Source organism: Panthera onca, chromosome A2 (genome assembly GCF_046562875.1).
Source record: "Panthera onca isolate mPanOnc1 chromosome A2, mPanOnc1 haplotype 2, whole genome shotgun sequence".
NCBI lineage: Eukaryota > Metazoa > Chordata > Mammalia > Carnivora > Felidae > Panthera > Panthera onca.
In genome coordinates, this window is record NC_138340.1 from 143775150 (window position 1) to 143795810 (window position 20661).

The following is a 20661-nucleotide window of genomic DNA, read 5'->3' on the forward strand; positions in this document are numbered from 1 at the left end:
ATTGAACAAATAGTTGATTATTTTAATATATAAAGAGCTCTTAGAAATCAATAAAAAGTGAACTCCCAACTAAAAAATTAGCAAAGGTGTTTATTTGTTCCTTCAACAGGTATTTATTGTGCATCTGATATGTGCCAAGTTGTGCTAGGGGCTGGACATACAGTGTTGAAGAATCTAGACATCCAGACACAGTCTCTTCCCTCATTCATTCCAGAATGAGAAACAGACACACATACAAAAAGTAAATAAACAAATAAATAAAGTTACAAATTGAGAAAAGGGATTGAGTAATGAAGGAAACAAATAAAAAACTGGGAGAAGAGTGGTGAGGACTACTTTCAAGCAATGCTGTGGGCAGGGCTTTCTCAGGATGTATTTAAGTGTCACATAAAGGATAGCCAAGGAGAGCAGCGTAAGCAGAGATAACAGCACTTCCTAAGCCCCTGAGGTGCAAAATAGATCTTGGCATGTTGGAGGAACCAGTGCAGCTGCATCACAGTGGGCAATAAAGAGGGGAGCATGGTTGGGGGTGGAGAGAACAGTAAGGGTCAGTTCACACAGCACTCTGTAGGCCATGGCAGGGGGTTTAGCTTTTATCCTGTGAGCAACAATTTACTCAACTCAAGTTATGATCATAGGTATGACTGGCTATCACAGTAATCAAGTGAGAAAAAATACTCATCAGGATTAAATAATAGCATTGAAAATGGAAAGAAGCAGACAGATTAAAGGTGTATTTTGGAGATGAAGCTCATAGATTATGCTGGCCTATTTGATGTAAAAAAGAAGTCATCAAAGAATCAAGGATGACTCCTAGGTTTCGAGCTTGGTTGTTGGACGGCGGTGCTACTTACTGTAATAGAGAAGGTGAGAGGAAACAGGTTTGGGATGAGAATGAGGAATTAGATTTTGGACATGTTAAGTTTGAAAGATCTGAGTCATCCAAAGGAAGATATTAAGCAAACAATTAGAAAGAGTCTAGAATTTACAGGTCAAGGGGGGAAACAAAGTTGAAACCTTTAGCACAAAGACAGTACTTAAATGGATGGAAATTGTTAAGACTGTCCTGAGAAAGTACATGGAAAGAAAAGAGGGAGCTGAATGGAGGTGAGAGACCTCAACTTCTCAAAGCCTGGCAGAAGAAGTATAACACTGATCAGTGAAGGAGGAGGAAAACCAGGAGACAACAGTGCCTTGGATAGGAAGACAGAATATTTAAAAAGCAGAGAGTGGTCAAGGTGAGGACAGAAAGGTATCCTCCTTTGTTAGGATAACACGGAAGTGACTGGTAATCTTCACAAGGACACTTTCAGTGGTGGGGCAAGGGGAGTCACATTGTGGATTGAAAGCAATTGGAAGATTAGATGAAGACAATATATAAAGATAACTCCACAGAGTTTGGTTACGAAGGAGAGCTGAGAAATGGCTATTGGTGGGAAAGACGTGGTTTAGATTGAGGACGCTGGAACATGTCTGCAGGGAGATGAGAATGATCCATTCAAGACAGGGACTGATGATGTAGAAGAGAGAAAGGGGAAAACCTAAGGAGAAAAGTCCTTGGAAAGGCGACAGGGAATGGGATCCAGAGCACAAGAAGAGGGGCTGGAATTTGAAATTTCCTCCATAGTCACAAAAAGGAAGGAGGAGGTTACCAAGGCAGCTGGGTTGGGAGGTTGGAGGGTAGGAGGGTTTTGTGGCGGGAAGATGAGGAGGTTTTTATGCAGTATCTTCTCTTTTCCAAGGGAAGTTTGAAGTAAACAGGTAGGAAGGGATCAGAAAATTTGAGGAGAGATGAAAAGGTATATGCATTAGAAGTGGGAAACTGAAACTACAGTGGGAACAACAGCACCAATTTGAGGTTGGAAATCATGAGTTGAAAGTGAAACTAACTGCATTGTGTGATTTTCTTAAAGAAAATGTTCGGTTGTCCCAATAAAGCCCATGGAAGGCAGATGGTAAAGTTTGTCCAGAGCTGGGAGTTTACAGGGAAAGTAAATTGGAAGAAATTGAGGTTAAAGATTGCTGAGAGCACTATATTTCAAGGATTATAATGATGGACCGTGGCATCCAGGCTAGACAAGGAAGGAAGTGAATCTAGAACAGGGGCTGATGGTGGGGAAAATGAAGTTAATGAATTAGCTGTCAGTAAACAAGGGATCCAGAAGGATAGGAAGATGATCAGAGTGGAATGTCTGAGAACCTGTTAGCTCAGGTCCTTCTAGAAGCAGACACCAAGGCAGGCTTCAATTTGCAAGAGTTTTATTGAGGGGACATCTGTGAAGGAGAAAGGTAAGGAAACAGGAGCAGGGAGGGGAAGGACTTCATACCATAATGCAAGTCTGACACCTATGAAAGGAGAAGGGGATCCAGCAAGAAGAGCCTTAGACTGCACGCAGCCCGGTTCTAAGAAAGTTCAACCAGGCTGCTGAGGAGTCCCCGAGACAAAGTTGCTCCTTAGAGGAGTCCTGCATGTCACATGAATGGACCATCACTAATACCCACACGAGGCTCAGTTAGGGACTGGGAGTAGCCAGGAGGAGCATGGCTTCAGTGCAAACCCGGTCGTGGATCTCCCGGGATGCAGTCTAGAACCATGGGGGCAAGGACTGATTCCTAGGGGAAGAAATGGTCACTGGGGATGAAGTTACGAGGAGGGAAGTTACAAGGATGTTGGAGTTCGAGTTCAACCACAGTTACACATTACACACTCCAGACTGTGTCGGTGACCCCGCAGTCATCGGGGATTTGCACACTCACTAAACCAATCTCTGGCAGACAGTGGGGCAGGGGTGGGGAGGAGCTTGGTGATGATAGGATTTGAGGTGAAGAAGACTAAAGCGGGAGCTGGCCTTTGAAGAATAACGAAAGAAACTGCCTAGGAAGTGGATAAATTACAAGGAGGGAAAGAGGTTGCTACCGTCCAGTGGGAAGATTCTTAAAAAAAAAAAAAAAAAAAAAAAGCCGGGGTTTTGGCAGGATGAGGAAGTTACGCTCGGAGAGCAGCAAAGACTAGCAAGGAGGCCAACCTCCCGACCCGCCGGCCCTAAGGCACACGGTCCTCCTGAGGGGCTTCGTGGGCAAGAGTTGTGAGGCGAGCCAGGTTCGGTCACAGCGAGCGGGTGAAGGGAGGTCTGCGAACAGCTGAGCACACCGCGGAGTTCGCTGCCGTCGGAGCGGACTTGCCCGAGCCCGGGACGGTCTGCAGGGCGCGCGGGGAAGAAGGCGGGACGCGGCGGGGGCGCCTGAGGTCCTCGGGCGGTGCGGAGCGCCGGCGTGGTCCCGCCGGTGGCCGGGCGGCGGCGCTCACGGCGGCGCGGGCTTCCCGAGGCCGCGGGCGGCGTGCTGGCGCTCCCGGGCGGCGCCGCCGCGGAGCTTGGCGCGGCAGCTGGCGGCGGCCTGGCGCGTGGTGACGGCGCCCGCGGGCGGGCAGCGGCTCCCCGGGGCGGCCGGGCGCAGGGCGGCGGCGCTGCGGGGCGACGGCTTCCCGAGGCTTCGGCCCGCACGGGCGGCAGCGGTCCCCATGGAGAAAGACAAAGACACGCCGGTTAGAAACGGGACACACGCGCCGGCTCCTCCCAGCTAATCCGGGCGCCGCAAACCCGAACTCCGCGCGATGCCGTTTCCGCCCAACAGGTTGTCTGTCCCGCAGACGCCCAGAAACCTGTGTCGCTCGGAGGAAAACGGCCTCCGGCTGAAGTCGCGTATGTGTTTTAGCAATCAGAGAAAACGTATCAAAACCCTTAAATCGTTTCGTACTTTGACCCGATTCTCGTTTTAGAATTTTCCCCTAAGGAATAATTATGAATACGTACAAAATTTCCATACAGGGCGTTCAGTACAGTATCTACAACAGGAAAAAAAAAAAAAAAAACAACAAAACCAAAGGCGAAGAAAATTAAAGAAAAAATTTAAAGAAAAACGGGAACTATCCTATATCCAACAGTAAGATGTCAGTCGGATTATACTCTTTCTTAGAGTAGATATTAGCCTATCAAAATAATGCTGGGAAATAATACCTGATCACATGGGAAAGTATTTATACTAGACGGAATGAAAAAATCAGTTCTCATCCCCATTTGTAATGTGTGTGGAGAGGTGTATACTTATGTGTGTACATACACAGCACACCACACGTGTATAAAATAATGGAGACAAAAACCCCAAATGGTCATCTCCAGGTGATGAGGCCGCAGGTAATCTTGATATGCTTCCCAAATTGTATACAATAAGCATATTTTTATAATAAACAATACACTTAATAAAACTTTATTCCCTTCTTATGTTCCCATTCTTTCTCCCAAGTCAAATTTCTGAAAAGAATCGTATTGTTTAGAAAACTAGTGGACATCAGGTTTTAAGAATGAATGGATGGTCCCCAGTAGTTTATCTCCCTGAAAGGTACTGAGTACATCAGAGTATTACAAAGCAGCTTGTCTCTTAAATATTACGCAGTTAACCATAAGCAGTGTCTTTTGTGAAGTTATACCTTATTTTACTCTAGTAATCATTTCTACTTCAGAAAAAAAGGAGGGAAAAAAGCTTTCTGGGTTTCTAACAAACCTAATTTGGTTTGTTAGACTTGGGAACACAAAGTTTACTAAAAACAGAAAAAAACAATTATATTTTTGGAACAAATGTTTTACAGAATACCAACGTTTTAACAACATATTCAATAATTGTCTCTTTGACTTCAAAGAACTTAGTGGGAGCCAAATTAAAATGTTACAATGAACTAGTCTAAACATCTTGGTCTTCCAATATAATACATTTAAATTTTTAGCGGTCATTAATACCTAGGAAGCCTGGTTTTTGCTAAACCTTGTCCCAGGAAAATGCATAAAGATGACCATAAAATTATATTAATATAATATAGGGGTGGGATTCCAGGGCTGTGTTGTTAATTTGATACAAGATACATTATAAGTTCCAATGATATTTTTAATTTTTTTTAATGTTTTTTTTATTTTTAAAAGATAGATACTCACACAGAGTGTGAGTGGGGAAGGGGCGCAGAGAGAGAGAGAGAGAGAGAGAGAGAGAGAGAGAGGGAGACACAAAATCTGAAGCAGGCTCCAGGCCCTGAGCTGTCAGCACAGAGCCCGATGCGGGGCTTGAACCCACAAACTGTGAGATCATGACCTGAACCAAAGTAGGACGTTTAACCGACTGAGCCACCCAGGCGCCCCTTTTTTAAAAAAAAAAAATTTAATGTTTATTTATTTTTAAGAGAGAGAAGTTCCAATGATATTTTAAGCCGAAGTGACCTCAGAGTTGTCAGGTTGATTTTACTTAATGATGAACAAATCCAAGTTTAGATGTTTATTACAATAGTGCTTAAATCAGTGATGACCTACTCAACCACACCATACTGCAAGTTTCCTTCTCTCTAAAGGTACTGGATAAAATTATCATGTCTAGAGGCATACTTTTAGTAAAAGATTTTCAGAAATAAAATTTACAGAGAACAAATCCTGAGAGGCCAAAAAGTTTGTATTAACTAACTGTTCCTGAACAAAAAGATGGTTTATGAGCTTTTTAATAAAGCATTTCTTCTCCAAAAACCTTATTTTTCACCAAATCAGTTAACATAAACAGGATTGAATACAGATACGCAAGAGCATTTATTTTTGGTGCTATCGTCTTTCATTCTCCATACAGTGAGTCTATTTGACATTTTTGAGTACTGTTTGTCTCAGTACTGTGCTTAGACACTAAGACCAAAAGATTACTGAGGGTTCCTACCTTTGAGAAGCTCTATCTAGAAAACTGCCTTCAGATTATTAGGATAACTCAGACCCTGGACCTAATCTGAATCCCTATATCACCCTTCAGTCCTGCCAAAGCTTTATTTCTCACATTCTTCGCATGAGCTTTCTAATTTCCCATGATTCCTTTGCTCAGATTCATCCACAGCATCCCACTGTCTTCACACTAGCTAAATTATTAGTTCTTAGCCTTTCAGGAAAATCAAAGACCAGTCTGAGATTCTGATTAAAGATATGGGCTTTGTCCTCCAGAATTATGCACAGAAATGCATACACCATATACTTTATTTCACTGCACTGGAAACTGATTTCCTGAACATAAGCAATGTATAAAAAACAATATTTACAAAGGATTATACCTCCCTCATATTGTTATTTTTTGTAAAAGAAAAATGGCTTCCTGAAGAAAATTAATTTAAAAGCTTCTAACTGCTCAGTAGTAAATTTCAATTATATTTGGCTTATTGAAGTAAAATTATGATATGGTCTTTGATACAGCAACACGTACGTCTTCTTTGATAATCAGTTAGAACTTTTTTCTCCATGGCAACAAGCAGTGAAATCTTTGAATCCCAAAGGTACACAGAACCCAAGCAGAATTCCAAAGAACGCTTTGTCAGGTTAAGGTTACCTCTGTACTGCAACACTAAATTCCTCCAACACTTAAAAAAAAAATTTTTTTTTAAGTTTATTTATTAGAGAGAGAGTGGGAGGGGCAGAGAGAAAAGGAGAAAGAATCCCAAGCAGGCTATTCACTGCCAGTGCAGAGCCCCATGCGGGGCTCAAACTCACCAACCATGATATCATGACCTGAGCCAAAACCAACAGTCATACGCTTAACTGACTGAGCCACCCACGAACCCCTCCTCCAAGGCTTTCAACCTAGAGTCAAGTAATGTTATTTCCCCTGCTTTCAAATTAAATTAAGACCTCTTGAAAGGCAGCAAACCTCTGCCTAGTAGAGAAAAACATCATATTCTGTTCCTATTTCTTGGTAGTACCTGTTGGAAAGGTAGTGACAGCAGCTGATACGGAAAGTAATGAGACACAGACACGTGTGGCTAGCCTTCCCTCATCAAAGCAGGAAAACCATGACGTATGCCTGATATGATGAGTGCACATTTGCCCTCAGAGTGCTAGTATTTTTTTTTCTTCCATTTGAATATTAGAGAGAGAGAAAGACAGGATTATTTTGAAACTGTTGACAGTCTTTCCAATTTCCAAAAAGGGTCCCAAAATGGAATTCTTTCTTGAGGGCATCAGGGAGCACATGAAAATGTGAAGCTTGATGCACTGAGAGGCATCAATAGTTTATCCAGTTGCATGCTGAACAAAAATGGCACAGCATCCGTTTTCTTCTAATTCTGGAGTTAGTGGTATTTGACAGAAGCACTGCTTCAATTCTCTTTCATGGACCATATTTAAGAAACTCTATACCACTCCACTCCCCTATCATGTATGATTATTTCTCACCTCTATGCTTTTGTTCTTGGCATTTCACCCATCAAAAAAATGTTTTCTCCCTCCTTACGTCTATTCAAACACTTTCCACCCCTCAAGACCCAGACCAAAGCCACTCCCGACGAGCTTTCCCTGATCATTACAGTCTGAAATGATCTCTCCACTTTCTGAACTCCCACAACAGTAACTACCCAGGACCTTTGGCTCCAAGTGTGGTTCTGAGACCACCAGCTTCAAAAATGCACCATAATCTGTATTTTTACGAATACCAGAAAAAGCTATGGCAATGTCTCCACTGTTTTCCTAAATCATTCCGCCACTCTTAAAAGAATAACTGATCCCCAGATGGATGGAGAGGGGAAGGCTGACAATGCTCATTGTTGCTGCAGTGACCAACTCATCTGTTCCTTTCTGTACCCATTTCCATACAAAACATTTTGATTCGCCAGCTGTGTGTCCTACCTGTAACGTCACTGTCAACTGCTGAATTCACCACCATCATACCTCTCCCTCTGGGTTTTTCAACCATTACCTCCCAATTCCACGGCAATCCTGCTATTCTAAGAATCCAGATGCTGCTACCATTTTCAAAATAACTTTACATTCTATGAGAAAGAATTTAAGCAGAGCTTGAAATGAAGGTAAGCATGATTAGAGGGAAAGGGCTATAACTGAAACATCATCTGTTCAAATAAGATATAAAATTATACATATTCTAGAGCTAAGCAGTAACTTGAAGATCATCTCTTTTAATAGACTCACATTGCAGATGGGGAACTGTGGAGAATGAGGTATTTGGGAGCAAAAAACTGAAACTTGAAAAAGAAAGTCTCAAAAACAAAATGGTAGCAAAGTCATTCAGAGCTAAAAAGGATTGTCCTAATTAGCTTATGGATTCCATATTAAGGGTAAATGAAATTAAGGAGGGAGTTAAAAGACTTAAAGAATAAAGAATGAAAATAGCTCAAAGTGTAAAAGATGAGACAGATCAGTCATCTAAAGAAATGGCCCAAAAGACTGACTTTGATATTACAAGTATCAATGTGACCTGAACTCAACACCAGTTATACTTATTAATATTAGTTATTATTTAATTACTGTATGCCAGGCACTGGGCTAAGTGTTTTATAAGTATTAATGCAAATTTATTAAACTCCAATGGAAAAAAATGTGCTAAAGGAGATAGTCCATGGTAACTATGTAAGAAAAGAAATCAAGAAATCAAAAGCTGGCCATCTGTCTGCAGCCTGGTCTAGTAAAAAGGATGCTCTGAAATTTGAACATCTGAGTGGCAAATATATTCCTTGGGAAAGATGAATGCATCACACTACCAGAACTTGCTGATTTGGGTCACTGTGAGCTGACTCAATGTCCATCAAGCAACCTTCTGATTACAATTTAGTAGACTAGATTTGCCTGTTTGGAGAAAATACATGAGCCATAAACATGAGAAGCCAGTGCGTCTGATACCTCTCCCTGCAAATTAAAAAACTAGCACTGTAATATTTATACACCAGTATCTAGGAGGCTCGTTAGATGACACAGTTCTCTAGCACCCAGTCACCTTGCTAGATCAACCAATAATCAAGGCCAGCCTTAGAAAGTAATAGCCATGTCAAAGTGACCTGTGAGGCCTGGAGGGGAGGCTGGCCTCTCTATCTTGTTCACCATCTTCAAAATACAATGCTATGTGATTTCGAACACATACTAAACACACACACGTGCACATGCATACAGCGCACGCGCATGTGTGCACACACGAACCATTTAGGAATGAAAATGATGGAAAAAGGAGGACAAAACATAGTGTTTCTCCAGACTCCAGGGCACCACCTTGTGAATTCAGAGCTTTGTTTTTACAGCAGAAAAGGCTCAAGATTGAGGATTGACTGATTTAGAGACAGAGAGAGAGAGAGAGAGAGTGCAAGCAAGGGAGAGGGGCAGAGAGAGAGAAAGAGAGAGAGGGAGAGAATCTTAAGCAGGCTCCACACTCAGTGTGGAGCCCGACATGGGGCTTGATCCCATGACCCTGGGATCGTGACTTGAGCCAAAATCAGGAGTCGGAAGCTCAACCAACTGAGCCACCCAGGTGCCCCAAGATTGTTTTTTTTTAGTAGCACCAATAAGTATTTATTTCACTTGTTAAAAGAAGTTAGCCACCTAAGGAAAAAAAAATTCAAGTAAAATTTAGACATATAAATTTATACCAAACAATAAATATCAAAACATTTCCCAGGTGCCTGGATGGCTCAGTCAGTTGAGCATCCCCCTCTTGATTTTGGCTCAGGTCATTATCCCAAGGTTGTGGGATCAAGCCCTGCAGCAGGCTGAGCGTGAAGCCTGCTTGAAATTCTCTCTCTCTCTCTCTCTCTCTCTCTCTCTCTCTCTCTCTTTCTGCCCCTCCCCAACTTGTGTGTGCTCTTTCTTAAAATAAAAAAAAAAAAAACACTAAAAAAAAAAATTCCCATGTCTCACACAATACACAGTTATTTAAGGGTTCTGGTTTTTGTTTGGGGTGTTTTGTCAGTTTTTGTTTCCTGATAATATCTCCATAGAAGAGAGACCTAGAAATATAGCAAGGTTCTACCATGACTTAATCACAATTTTTGACAAGACTTTAGCTCTCAATCTTACACCAAGAATTCCAAAGTCAGAATGCAATTAGAACTGTCCAGTTTGAAGATAATACACATAAAAGCTGCACTAATGCTATAAACCTCAAAACTACGATCTTATTTGTTCTACTACTGAATCTTAACTATTGTGAAAGTATTACGGAAATATACTTTTAGTATGATTAACTTTTTTCCAATCAGTAATGGAATTATAATTAATACTGTTTTCAAAAAGAATTACTCAGTAAACAATGCATTGAGAAGTACTGCCACCTTTAGGGAGAATGCAGGATTACTGTCTAAAGTAAAATCCAAATATAAATACTTAACCTCTATAAATCCTATCATGGACATCTGGCATGGGACACATTTTTTTTTAGTGGGTTTGCCTTTTGTGATATGGTTTGGTTGAAAAGATCTAAAATCAAGGAGTTCTTTAGGCCCCATTAATCTCTAATAAATAAAGCAATAATTGCACTGATACATAAGTTAGCCAAGAGAAACCCAGAATGATCAAAATTAAGAATACATTTTTATACAGATGATCATGAGTCATATCAAGAGTAACACATATAGTTACAATCCATTTTGAGAAACAAATGAAAAATTATTTCTGTTATTTGCATATGAGGTTGGAGATTTAAAAATTCAGAAAATAGGGGCGCCTGGCTGGCTCAGTCGGTGAAGCATGCAACTCTTGATTTTGTGGTTGTGAGCTCAAGTCCCATGTTAGGTATAGAAACTACTTACAAATAAAATCTTTCTAAAAAATGGAAAAAAAGGTATTTAAAAATTTAGAAAATAAACATTTGTGGTTTGGTATTTATAACATCATTGCCTTTCACTGGCACTGAGAAAGATTTTTGTACATACCAGAAAGATTTTTATACAAGTCTAAAGGTAGATCATTTCCCTGAAAACTGTACCTGTCACTTCTTTTTCAAATGAAAATTTCCTAATTAGCTGTTATTGGTAACTAGCAATAATAATTATTATATATATTTCACTTATCTTTTAACTTCAACATATACCATAAAATAAATCAATAACCATGATCTCTTTCTGAAAGCAATGTGAAATACTACATTATGGTCACATAAGAAACTCAATGTATACTAGAAACAAAAAATGATTTAATAATTTGTCCATTCATATGAACAAAAACTATTTGTTTAAATGATAGACAATATAGTAACATGAAAGTTCATGGACCAAAGAATAAAAATATCCAGTGTCCACAAAATTCAGACATACTGCCATGTGAAAAAGTGGGGGGAAAAAGCAAGGTACAGAAAAGTGTATACAAACATGCTACCATTTGCATAAAGGGGAAGGTATACATTTATATGGTTATATATACATAGGACAGCTCTTGAAAGCCCAAGAAACTGGTAATTTGACTCTGGGGTAGAGAATGAGAGATGGGATAGGAAGAAAACTTACCTTTCACAGAACACCTCATAGTACCGTTTTTTTCTTATTTTTTTTTTTTTTACATGTATGTGTCATTACCTACTAATCTTTAAGAGATAGCTGGCCTCTATTCCTGAATTCTTCATTAACTACACATGTGACCTTGTGCAACCACTTACCTCAACTTTTTCCACTTTAGAATGAGGGTATGCTAAATCTCTAGAGTCCCCATCTGCAATTCAACAGAATTATGGCTCAAAAAACAGCATATACAAAATGCCAGGTGGCTAAAAAAAAAAAATAACTATAAGCCTTACTTTGCAGTGACTTATATAACACAATATTGTAATTACTTACACTTCCGCCTGCTCTGTTCCCATGAGGCTATAAAAAAAAAAAAAAAAGGCAACATAGCAAGCAAAAGAGTCTGAGAATAAACTTTCTGTTTGGCAACAATGTTTCTCTTCTTTCTTTCAGGTTAATCCTCCTTTTTTATATATCTAAACTATGGCTTCCAAGATATAGACTCCTAGAATATACTTGATAAATGAACAAATATTAAAAATAATTGTAAAAAGGTAGAATTTTTGCAGTAGAGTTTAAAAATGGATCCTAAGAAAAAAAGCTGAAAAATCACCTCCTATTCCCATAAAGTTAGCCCAAGAATCTCCCAAAATCATTGATAATCTTCATAAACAAGATACTAACAGAACCAGAGTAGCCAAGAGGAGAGCAATAGAAGGTTTAGACCAAAGTAGGACACAAAGAGGTGACAGAAAAGACACCCAAACTGACAGCTGGAGAACAGAAAACAGGAAGAGGCCTGGGGATCCGTTCATTCATTATCCCACATGCTGCGGAGAAAAACTGTTGGGCCTCAAAGGGCTTAGAGTCTAATCGTGGGGCACACTCTAAATAATGATGCCATAGTAACACACAGGGTGAGAGTGAATAATAAGTGGTAAGGTAAATGTTGTGAGTTCATCAAAGGAAGAGGTCACCATGGGTTGGAGCTGCCAAGAACAGAGTCACAAAAGAAAGAGGATTTTGAACCCTGTGTGATAAGGAACAAGATGATGGCAGCATGGACCAAGTCGGCGCTCGTAGTAGGATGATGAATTTAGTTTTAATCATACTTTGATTTTAAATGGTAACTTTGCCAAACGCGTGAGAATCAGGGTTGGCAAATTTTCTCTGCAGACTCCTACTACGTAGGAGTGACGACACACTAGCACTGTATCAAAAGTGACTGAACAGGCTAAATACAAGATCACTATGCATCTAGATGCAACTTTTAATAGGGCAGGGCGCTGAGGTATGAGAAAACGTTTGGCAACCCTCTTCCAGTATTTTCTTGCAAGTACCTAGCATCATTTCCTATCACAACCTTCACACACTTAGAAGTCAGCTCCACCCAAGATACACAAAACCGGGAAATCAAGAGGTGCCAGTTTTACTTTTCTATCGATTAAGTCTGTGAATTGGGGCTAGCAGATGAAATAAAGTGCTGTGGATTTTACTGCATCAGAAGGAATGCCAAAACAACACAAAACAAAGCAAAACACTACCTTCTATCTCCCAGTGATCTAGTAAAGCTAAGAGAATAATGTTTAACCACTTAATATATTAATTTTGGCATAACTTCAAGGTATTCATTATCTTCTGGATAAAGAATCTGGGTGTGTTTTTGGTAACATGATAAATCTTGTAAGAAATTTCTACACAAAATGTCTAAAATGTTGGCACGGGGCAAGAAAGAATATCAACAAATATAAAGGTTATTAAACAAATGAAGTCCTCAGTGCAGACAATATGTATTCTAAAATTCTATTCCACTCTGCATTTTTGTTACAAACTTTCAAGTGCCGAAATACCTTTATTCAATAATCTTTTAGTGACTTACTGAGGTGAAAATGGGTATATTGAAAAAAAAAGCAATGTTTAGAAACAAATTTATTTAGAAAAAAAGATTTGAAACAAGTCTTAAAAGTTTATGATTTAAAATAATTCTACACAGGGCGCCTGGGTGGCTCAGTCGGTTAAGCATCAGACTTCGGCTCAGGTCATGATCTCATGGTTCATGGGTTCGAGCCCCGCGTCAGGCTGTGCTGACAGCTCAGAGCCTGGAGTCTGCTTCAGACTCTATGTCTCCCTCTCTCTGCCCCTCCCCTACTCACCCTGTCTCTCTCTCTCAAAAAAAGAAAATAAACATTACAAAAAAAACACTTTAAAATAATTCTATGCTATGGCAATGTACCTTGTTTTGACATGGATATTCAGTTTATGCTAATGCCCATTATTAAAGTTCAAATAACAAGAAAATGAAACCATTTTCAAAACATTAGAACAGAAAACTTTAAATGTCCCCCCCCCCATTTTACTATAGATTATAAGGTTATAATAAAATGTTGTTTTATTATAGCTGTCCTCTTCTAGTTCAAGTCTGTCAGCATTTCTATTATTGACTTTAGTTTTTAAGGGTCCTAACTCATCCATAAATTTACTCTATTAAAACCTGACACAGAAAGTCTCCCAGGAATCCTTCCCTTCAAAGGCAGATTTTAAAAGTTAATCAAAAGTTGGACAGCTCAAATGGTTTACAGTACAACGTCATTACTTTCAGCCCCAAGCAGGGCTGACTTCTTAAAACTCATTCTACACACTCTCCTCAACATCCATTGGTCCGTGCCAGGTAAACAGATTGTTCCATGTCAGTTCTGAAGGGACAAAAACCTCCACTTGCGGAGAATTCTAGCGGCTATCTAAATGGCAAGATCTAAAGTTCCATTGTTAGATTCTCCCTTCAGAAAGAAGTGAAAAGAAATTGGGAGAAACCAGTGAGGGCCACAGAAACATATATGACAATGCAGGACCTAGCTTTTAACTGTTATCTTAAATATTGACCCATCCAAAAAAATGTAGCTTGGCAAAATAAAATCAATATATTTCAATCATCTGTTCAATATTTAATAGCATATTTTCCCCCTTAGAATCTGGCTGTGGATACTAAATTAAGTTTATCATATGGATTATGTCAGATTCTGTTAGTTTAGTGACATGGCTTCCTCCTAGTTTTCAGAAATAGTTTCTGCCTTGATCAGAAGCACAGGGACTAAATCACAAACAAATCCCGAACATATGAAAGGTATGGAACTCAACAAACACACCTTGTTCAGTCTCAGAACACTAACAGGTTGTTTTATTATTTTAAGAAGGTTATTTCCTTTCTAAAAATAATCTTTTAAAATAGGTCTTACAGATTTTTTTAAAGTCCTCTAAATTCGTTCACATTGCCTAATAGTGTTACAATTTAATTACCCAGCATTTCTTAGAGTAATATCAAATATAAGTTATATTATAGACTGTATAAATGGCAGTGGAGAGTGGTAGCGGTTGGAGCAGAGAATCAGTGCTAGTCAAACATCATTTCCCAAATGAAAAACTGAAATAGAAAGGCACCAACCTAACTTACACACTAAACCAGAATGTGAGAAATAGTATGATATGCGGAGTGTATTTATCCTTCTTTGCAACCTCTTCATAACCTATGGCTTAAAATATATGTGCACTAATGACTCATAAATCTCAAGTCTCTGGACAAATCTCTCTCTTGACCTCCAGTCTGTATCTCCTAGTCCTACTAAGCATCTCCAGTGAGATGTCCCATAAGCATCTCAAACTCAACACATCTAAACTTTAATTCAACATTTCTCCCCAGAAAATGTTCCTCCTCCTATGTTTCCTACCTTGAAGAATGGACTGACCCACCTGCCCAACCAATATTCCCAAACCTGGCAGTCACATTCCTTATTCATCTCCACTGCCTGGAAAATTACACTTCTGAAATAATTATAGTGTCCATATCTGTCTCCTCAGTTTCATTGCCTTACCTAAATTTAGGCCCTTATCACTTCCTATTTAGATTTCTAAAAGTGGCTTCTATTTGATTTCCCCACCACAAATCTTACTCTCTATCCCAATTCAATCTCCTCAATGCTATCAAATACCCCTGCTTAAAATCCTTCAATAACTACCCTTAATCTTGAAAATTTGATTCAAACTACTTACTTGGTACATAAGATCTTTCTTGACTTGGCCATCACTCTGTCTCATCTTCCTTCCCTTGGTCTACGTGTGGTCTCATGTGTCTGTACCCACCTGGAAGTTTTTCTGCCTCTTTCAAAACGCAATTCAAGAATGAATTTAGGAATTATGAAAAGCCTTCCCCAACTCCTCAGTGTGCTTTAATATTGCACTTCTGTGTATCCTTATAATTTGTTCTTTTCTATGATACTTAAGAGGAAGAACTGTGGCACAAAAACAGACACATAGACCAATGGAATAGAATAGAAACCCCAGAACGAGACCCACAAACGTATGGCCAACTCATCTTTGACAAAGCAGGAAAGAACATCCAATGGAAAAAAGACAGTCTCTTTAACAAATGGTGCTGGGAGAACTGGACAGCAACATGCAGAAGGTTGAAACTAGACCACTTTCTCACACCATTCACAAAAATAAACTCAGAATGGATAAAGGACCTGAATGTGAGACAGGAAACCATCAAAACCCTAGAGGAGAAAGCAGGAAAAGACCTCTCTGACCTCAGCCGTAGCAATCTCTTACTCGACACATCCCCAAAGGCAAGGGAATTAAAAGCAAAAATGAATTACTGGGACCTTGTGAAGATAAAAAGCTTCTGCACAGCAAAGGAAACAATCAACAAAACTAAAAGGCAACCAACGGAATGGGAAAAGATATTTGCAAATGACATATCGGACAAAGGGCTAGTATCCAAAATCTATAAAGAGCTCACCAAACTCCACACCTGAAAAACAAATAACCCAGTGAAGAAATGGGCAGAAAACATGAATAGACACTTCTCTAAAGAAGACATCCGGATGGCCAACAGGCACATGAAAAGATGCTCAACGTCGCTCCTTATCAGGGAAATACAAATCAAAACCACACTCAGATATCACCTCACACCAGTCAGAGTCGCCAAAATGAACAAATCAGGAGACTATAGATGCTGGCAAGGATGTGGAGAAACGGGAACCCTCTTGCACTGTTGGTGGGAATGCAAACTGGTGCAGCCACTCTGGAAAACAGTGGAGGTTCCTCAAAAAATTAAAAATAGACCTACCCTATGACCCAGCAATAGCACTGCTAGGAATTTACCCAAGGGATACAGGAGTACTGATGCATAGGGGCACTTGTACCCCAATGTTTATAGCAGCACTCACAACAATAGCCAAATTGTGGAAAGAGCCTAAATGTCCATCAACTGATGAATGGATAAAGAAATCGTGGTTTATATACACAATGGAGTACTACGTGGCCATGAGAAAGAACGAAATATGGCCCTTTGTAGCAACGTGGATGGAACTGGAGAGTGTGATGCTAAGTGAAATAAGCCATACAGAGAAAGACAGATACCATATGGTTTCACTCTTATGTGGATCCTGAGAAACTTGACAGAAACCCATGGGGGAGCGGAAGGGAAAAAAAAAAAAAAGAGGTTAGAGTGGGAGAGAGCCGAAGCATGAGAGACTCTTAAAAACTGAGAACAAACTGAGGGTTGATGGGGGGTGGGAGGGAGGGGAGGGTGGGTGATGGGTATTGGGGAGGGCACCTTTTGGGATGAGCACTGGGTGTTGTATGGAAACCATTTTGACAATAAATTTCATATGTTGAAAGAAAAAAAAAAAAAGAGGAAGAACTGTTTCTTACCTCTGTAACCCTAGCACCTAAATCAGCGCCTTACACAAGGCAGGAACTCTATATGCCTACTGAATGGATGAAGCTGGTCAATCTATGAAATAGTAAAATCTGAAGAATACTTATAAAATTCCTTGATCTTTGAAACCTGGGCAGGCCTCACAGGGTGGACAAAAAGTTTAATTTGCTTATTATTACTGACCTACCCCTAGATAATATTTTCAAATGATTTATTCAGCTTCTATTCAATGAAAGTTCGTTCAATTGAAATCTTCAATCTTTAAAAGGCAAATAAACACCTCATTTCAAATACAACTAGTCCTACAAGTAATAAGCACTTTAATTAACATGTGGTATAAAGGCTTGCATCACTCAAGGAGCTAAAAGGGAATCTGGGTTAATTCAACCTAGCAAATACCTGTTTGCCTGCATGCCTAGGGCACCACCTATGCATCAATACCGGGTAAACAAATCTAGCTGCCACCACCCAGTGGCCCCCAAATCAACTGCAGTCACATCAGCATTAGTGTGAGTGTGGGGTAATTGTTGACTCCCATCCTCATGGAAATAAATGCAATAGACAGAAGGGAGAAGCCCATTACTATTACAGAAAAACTAGAACTACAGACGAAGGTCTATGAGGATGTAGAAGATTCTAGGACCCTGTAATTTCTCTGCCTTTGCTATCTCCTATTTGCCTATACTGATAAGCTATCATTCATCCACTCATTCAACAAATATTTTTAAAGCATTACCATGTCCCGAGTATTGTGCTAGGCACAGTGTCTACATAACTATCCTCACTCAGTCTCTTACATAAATTTCTCCACTGGGAAGACAGACATTAAACAAGTCAATGCACAAATATAAGCATAATTACAAACTGTATTAGATGACAAGTAGGAAAGGAATATGAAACAGAACTACAAGGGAGACATACTTTAGGTTGTCTTTCTTTAGAAGTGACAAGCTGACACCTGAGAATGAATAAATCAGTCAAGTAAGGAACATACAGTAACAGCACATCTGTGTTTTAGGAAGATAATTCTGACAGCAGCATGGAAGACAGATTAGAGAGGAGGTCAGTTACAAGACTAATACAATAGTGTAGGTAAGAGATAAGAGTCCAAACTAAACTACTAAAGATGGAGATGGCAAGGAAGAGCCAAATGTAAAAAACAGTCACAGGAAAGATGAACAGGCGTTGATCACTGATTACGTGAAGAGTGTGAGAGAAAGGAAAAAAAAAAAAAAAAAAAAAGTCCAGGTATTTCCTAGGATTCTAATTAGTCTAGACAACTGGGAGGGTAGGAGTGTGAAGAACTGACACAGGGAACACATAAAGAAGGAACAAGTTTAACGGGAAGATAACAAGTTTGGTTTACTGAGTTTTTGTTGCATTTAAGATACTGGAGAAACATTTTATAGAGATGTCTGACATGCAACTTTGAAATCAAATGGTCTTATAATCAGGAGAACAGCCAGGCTAGAGAACAGGTTTGGGGTCATCTTCACAGAAATGATAACTGATGCTCTGGAAGTAAAGAAATCACTGAGACGGTATAAAAAAAAGAAAAAGGACTCAGGAAAGTTTGACCCACATTTAAAGGCCTACTAACAAATGCCAAAGGCAAGAAAGGCTCAGAGTTCACAGAAGCATCAGTTCAATAAATATTTATCAACATCCACCATGTTCCAGATGCATTATAAGATGCCAGGGGTATGAAGAAAAGATAGGAGCCCTACCCTTAAGATGCTTATAGTCTAAGAAAGAGGCACAAATAGATCATTTCAATATAGTTATTGATGAGGTTCTATAGAAACATACTCAGGGGAAACCTAGCCAAACTTTGGAAGTCAGGGAAATACTCACTGGAGGACATAGTGTCTGATCTAAAGCTTCAAGATTAAGCAAAATCATGCAAAGTTAGTAACGGCAAACCAGATGAAATCAAGAGAATGTTCCTAGACTTTTAGAATCCTGAGCAGGATAATGGGTATGAAAAGAACTGGAAAAACCTGAGAGGCTAAAGTGATTTAAACTGGAAAGTTATTCTTAGACGAAAATAAAGATGGGAAAAGTGGTCAAGGGGTTTTGGATAGAAAGTTCACAGAATGTTTTGGGAGAAATGTTACAGAAGAGAGATTGGAGGAAGCTGCCAAGTTGTATGAGGATTTAAGCTTTATGTAATTGTACCTTTCTATCTCCTTATGAAATTTCTGTAAAATAGTAAATAGGTTCATTATTTTCCAAAGGTTTTTGGAAACAAAGATGTTTGTTTGTTTGTTTGTTTTTGACGCAATACCATGCTGAGATTATCCCAAGGTGACCCAGTTATAAGTGACCGTAAAAATCTGGGAAAAGTAAATTTATAAGTATTAATGGTCATGAAGAGGTCAAGAATGATGAAAAGCGAGAAGCCACCAGATGTAGCATTTATGTGGGCATTGATGTCCTTCAAGTGAACTTTTAATAGAAATGTAGGGGTAGAAAAAAATTGCAGATGGTTCACAAGTGAGTGGTATAGGCATGGCACTATATTGTTCATTCATTCAACAAATATTTACTGAATGCCTACTATGGACCAGGAACTGTCCTAGGCCCTGAGGAATCAATGGTGATCAACACACATATCTAAGAGCTTTATAGTCTAAAGGAGAAGGAAGACAAGGACATACAAAGTTATAGTGAAAGTGGTGCTAAAACAGAGCAGTATGAAAGCACGTGGAAGCCTGACAGTGAAAGGAAGCAGGAACAGATGGCAGTAACTAGATTGAAGGTAGTATGTAGGTAAAGTTTACTTTCTGGCTGAAAGGAATTTGAGCATATTTGTGGGCTGAGGGGGAGAAGCTTGTGGAAAGGAAGACAGAAGATGGGGAGGGGAAAAGAGAGGAGGGTTGTTGAAGGAAGGTCTTGGGGGAAAAAGGGCAGAAGTGTTGGACTTGGAAAAGAAGAACACTTCTTTCTGCAAAGAATCAAAGAAGGAATAGAAGACAAGAAAGTAAGTGTGATGCAGAAGGGGAGCATAAAGAAATGCCTCTATCTTTTGCCATGATACAGGCTAAGCTGCTTCTTACCAAGGGAGCAAAAATACAGCTGGAGGCCTTAAGGACAGTGCAAAAGTTCTAAAGTAGGCAATGTGAGAATTACATAAACAAAATAACTAATCAATCCCAATTTCTAAGATTACACAAATGACAGAAGCAGCAATATCAACAACTAATATCAACAATTAGTTGCCTGCTTTTTGTTGAGATCTGGGAATGGAATAGGAAGTGAAATGTGAGCTGAATTTCAAAGAATTCAATAAACATGAATTAAACAAAAGTAAACCTTTAAAAGAACCAGCCAAAAAAATCACTAAATGTGCATCCATACAGTGTGCAATTGATTATGGATTACTTACAGCATATACAGTCAATACAGCACTGCCATGAGTTTGAATCTGTCACCATCACTGAGTAGCAATGGCAGAAGCTAAGAGGTTCACACAAAGAAGGCAGGCAACAGAAGCCAGCAGTAACAGAAACAAAGAGGAGCTCACAGGTAGAGAAACTATACAGATCAGAAGATGATGTAATGGGAAGGAAGCTTAAAAGCAAAGGTATATTTGTGGACTAATGATAAGCCTGAAGATCCCTGATGTCCTGTTCCTGCCTTCCGTTTTCCTTCCTTCAACATTCTC

The 20661-nt window shown here is 39.5% G+C and overlaps 1 protein-coding gene across 3 annotated transcripts in view; it reads right to left on the reverse strand.

Moving 5' to 3' along the window:
* Nucleotides 1-3180: 3180 nt before the first annotated feature.
* The window catches only part of ZNF800 (zinc finger protein 800), a 47736-nt gene continuing 30255 nt past the window's right edge, over nucleotides 3181-20661 (reverse strand). For 2 of the 3 annotated variants that reach the window (XM_060633026.3, XM_060633027.3), the window contains exon 6: nucleotides 3181-3490. In XM_060633026.3, coding sequence (XP_060489009.2) covers nucleotides 3304-3490 — 187 coding nt within the window. In that variant the 3' untranslated portion in view covers nucleotides 3181-3303. Of the gene's footprint in view, nucleotides 3491-10954; nucleotides 11487-20661 lie in introns of those variants that run through there. The other variant, XM_060633030.3, reaches the window with a different exon arrangement.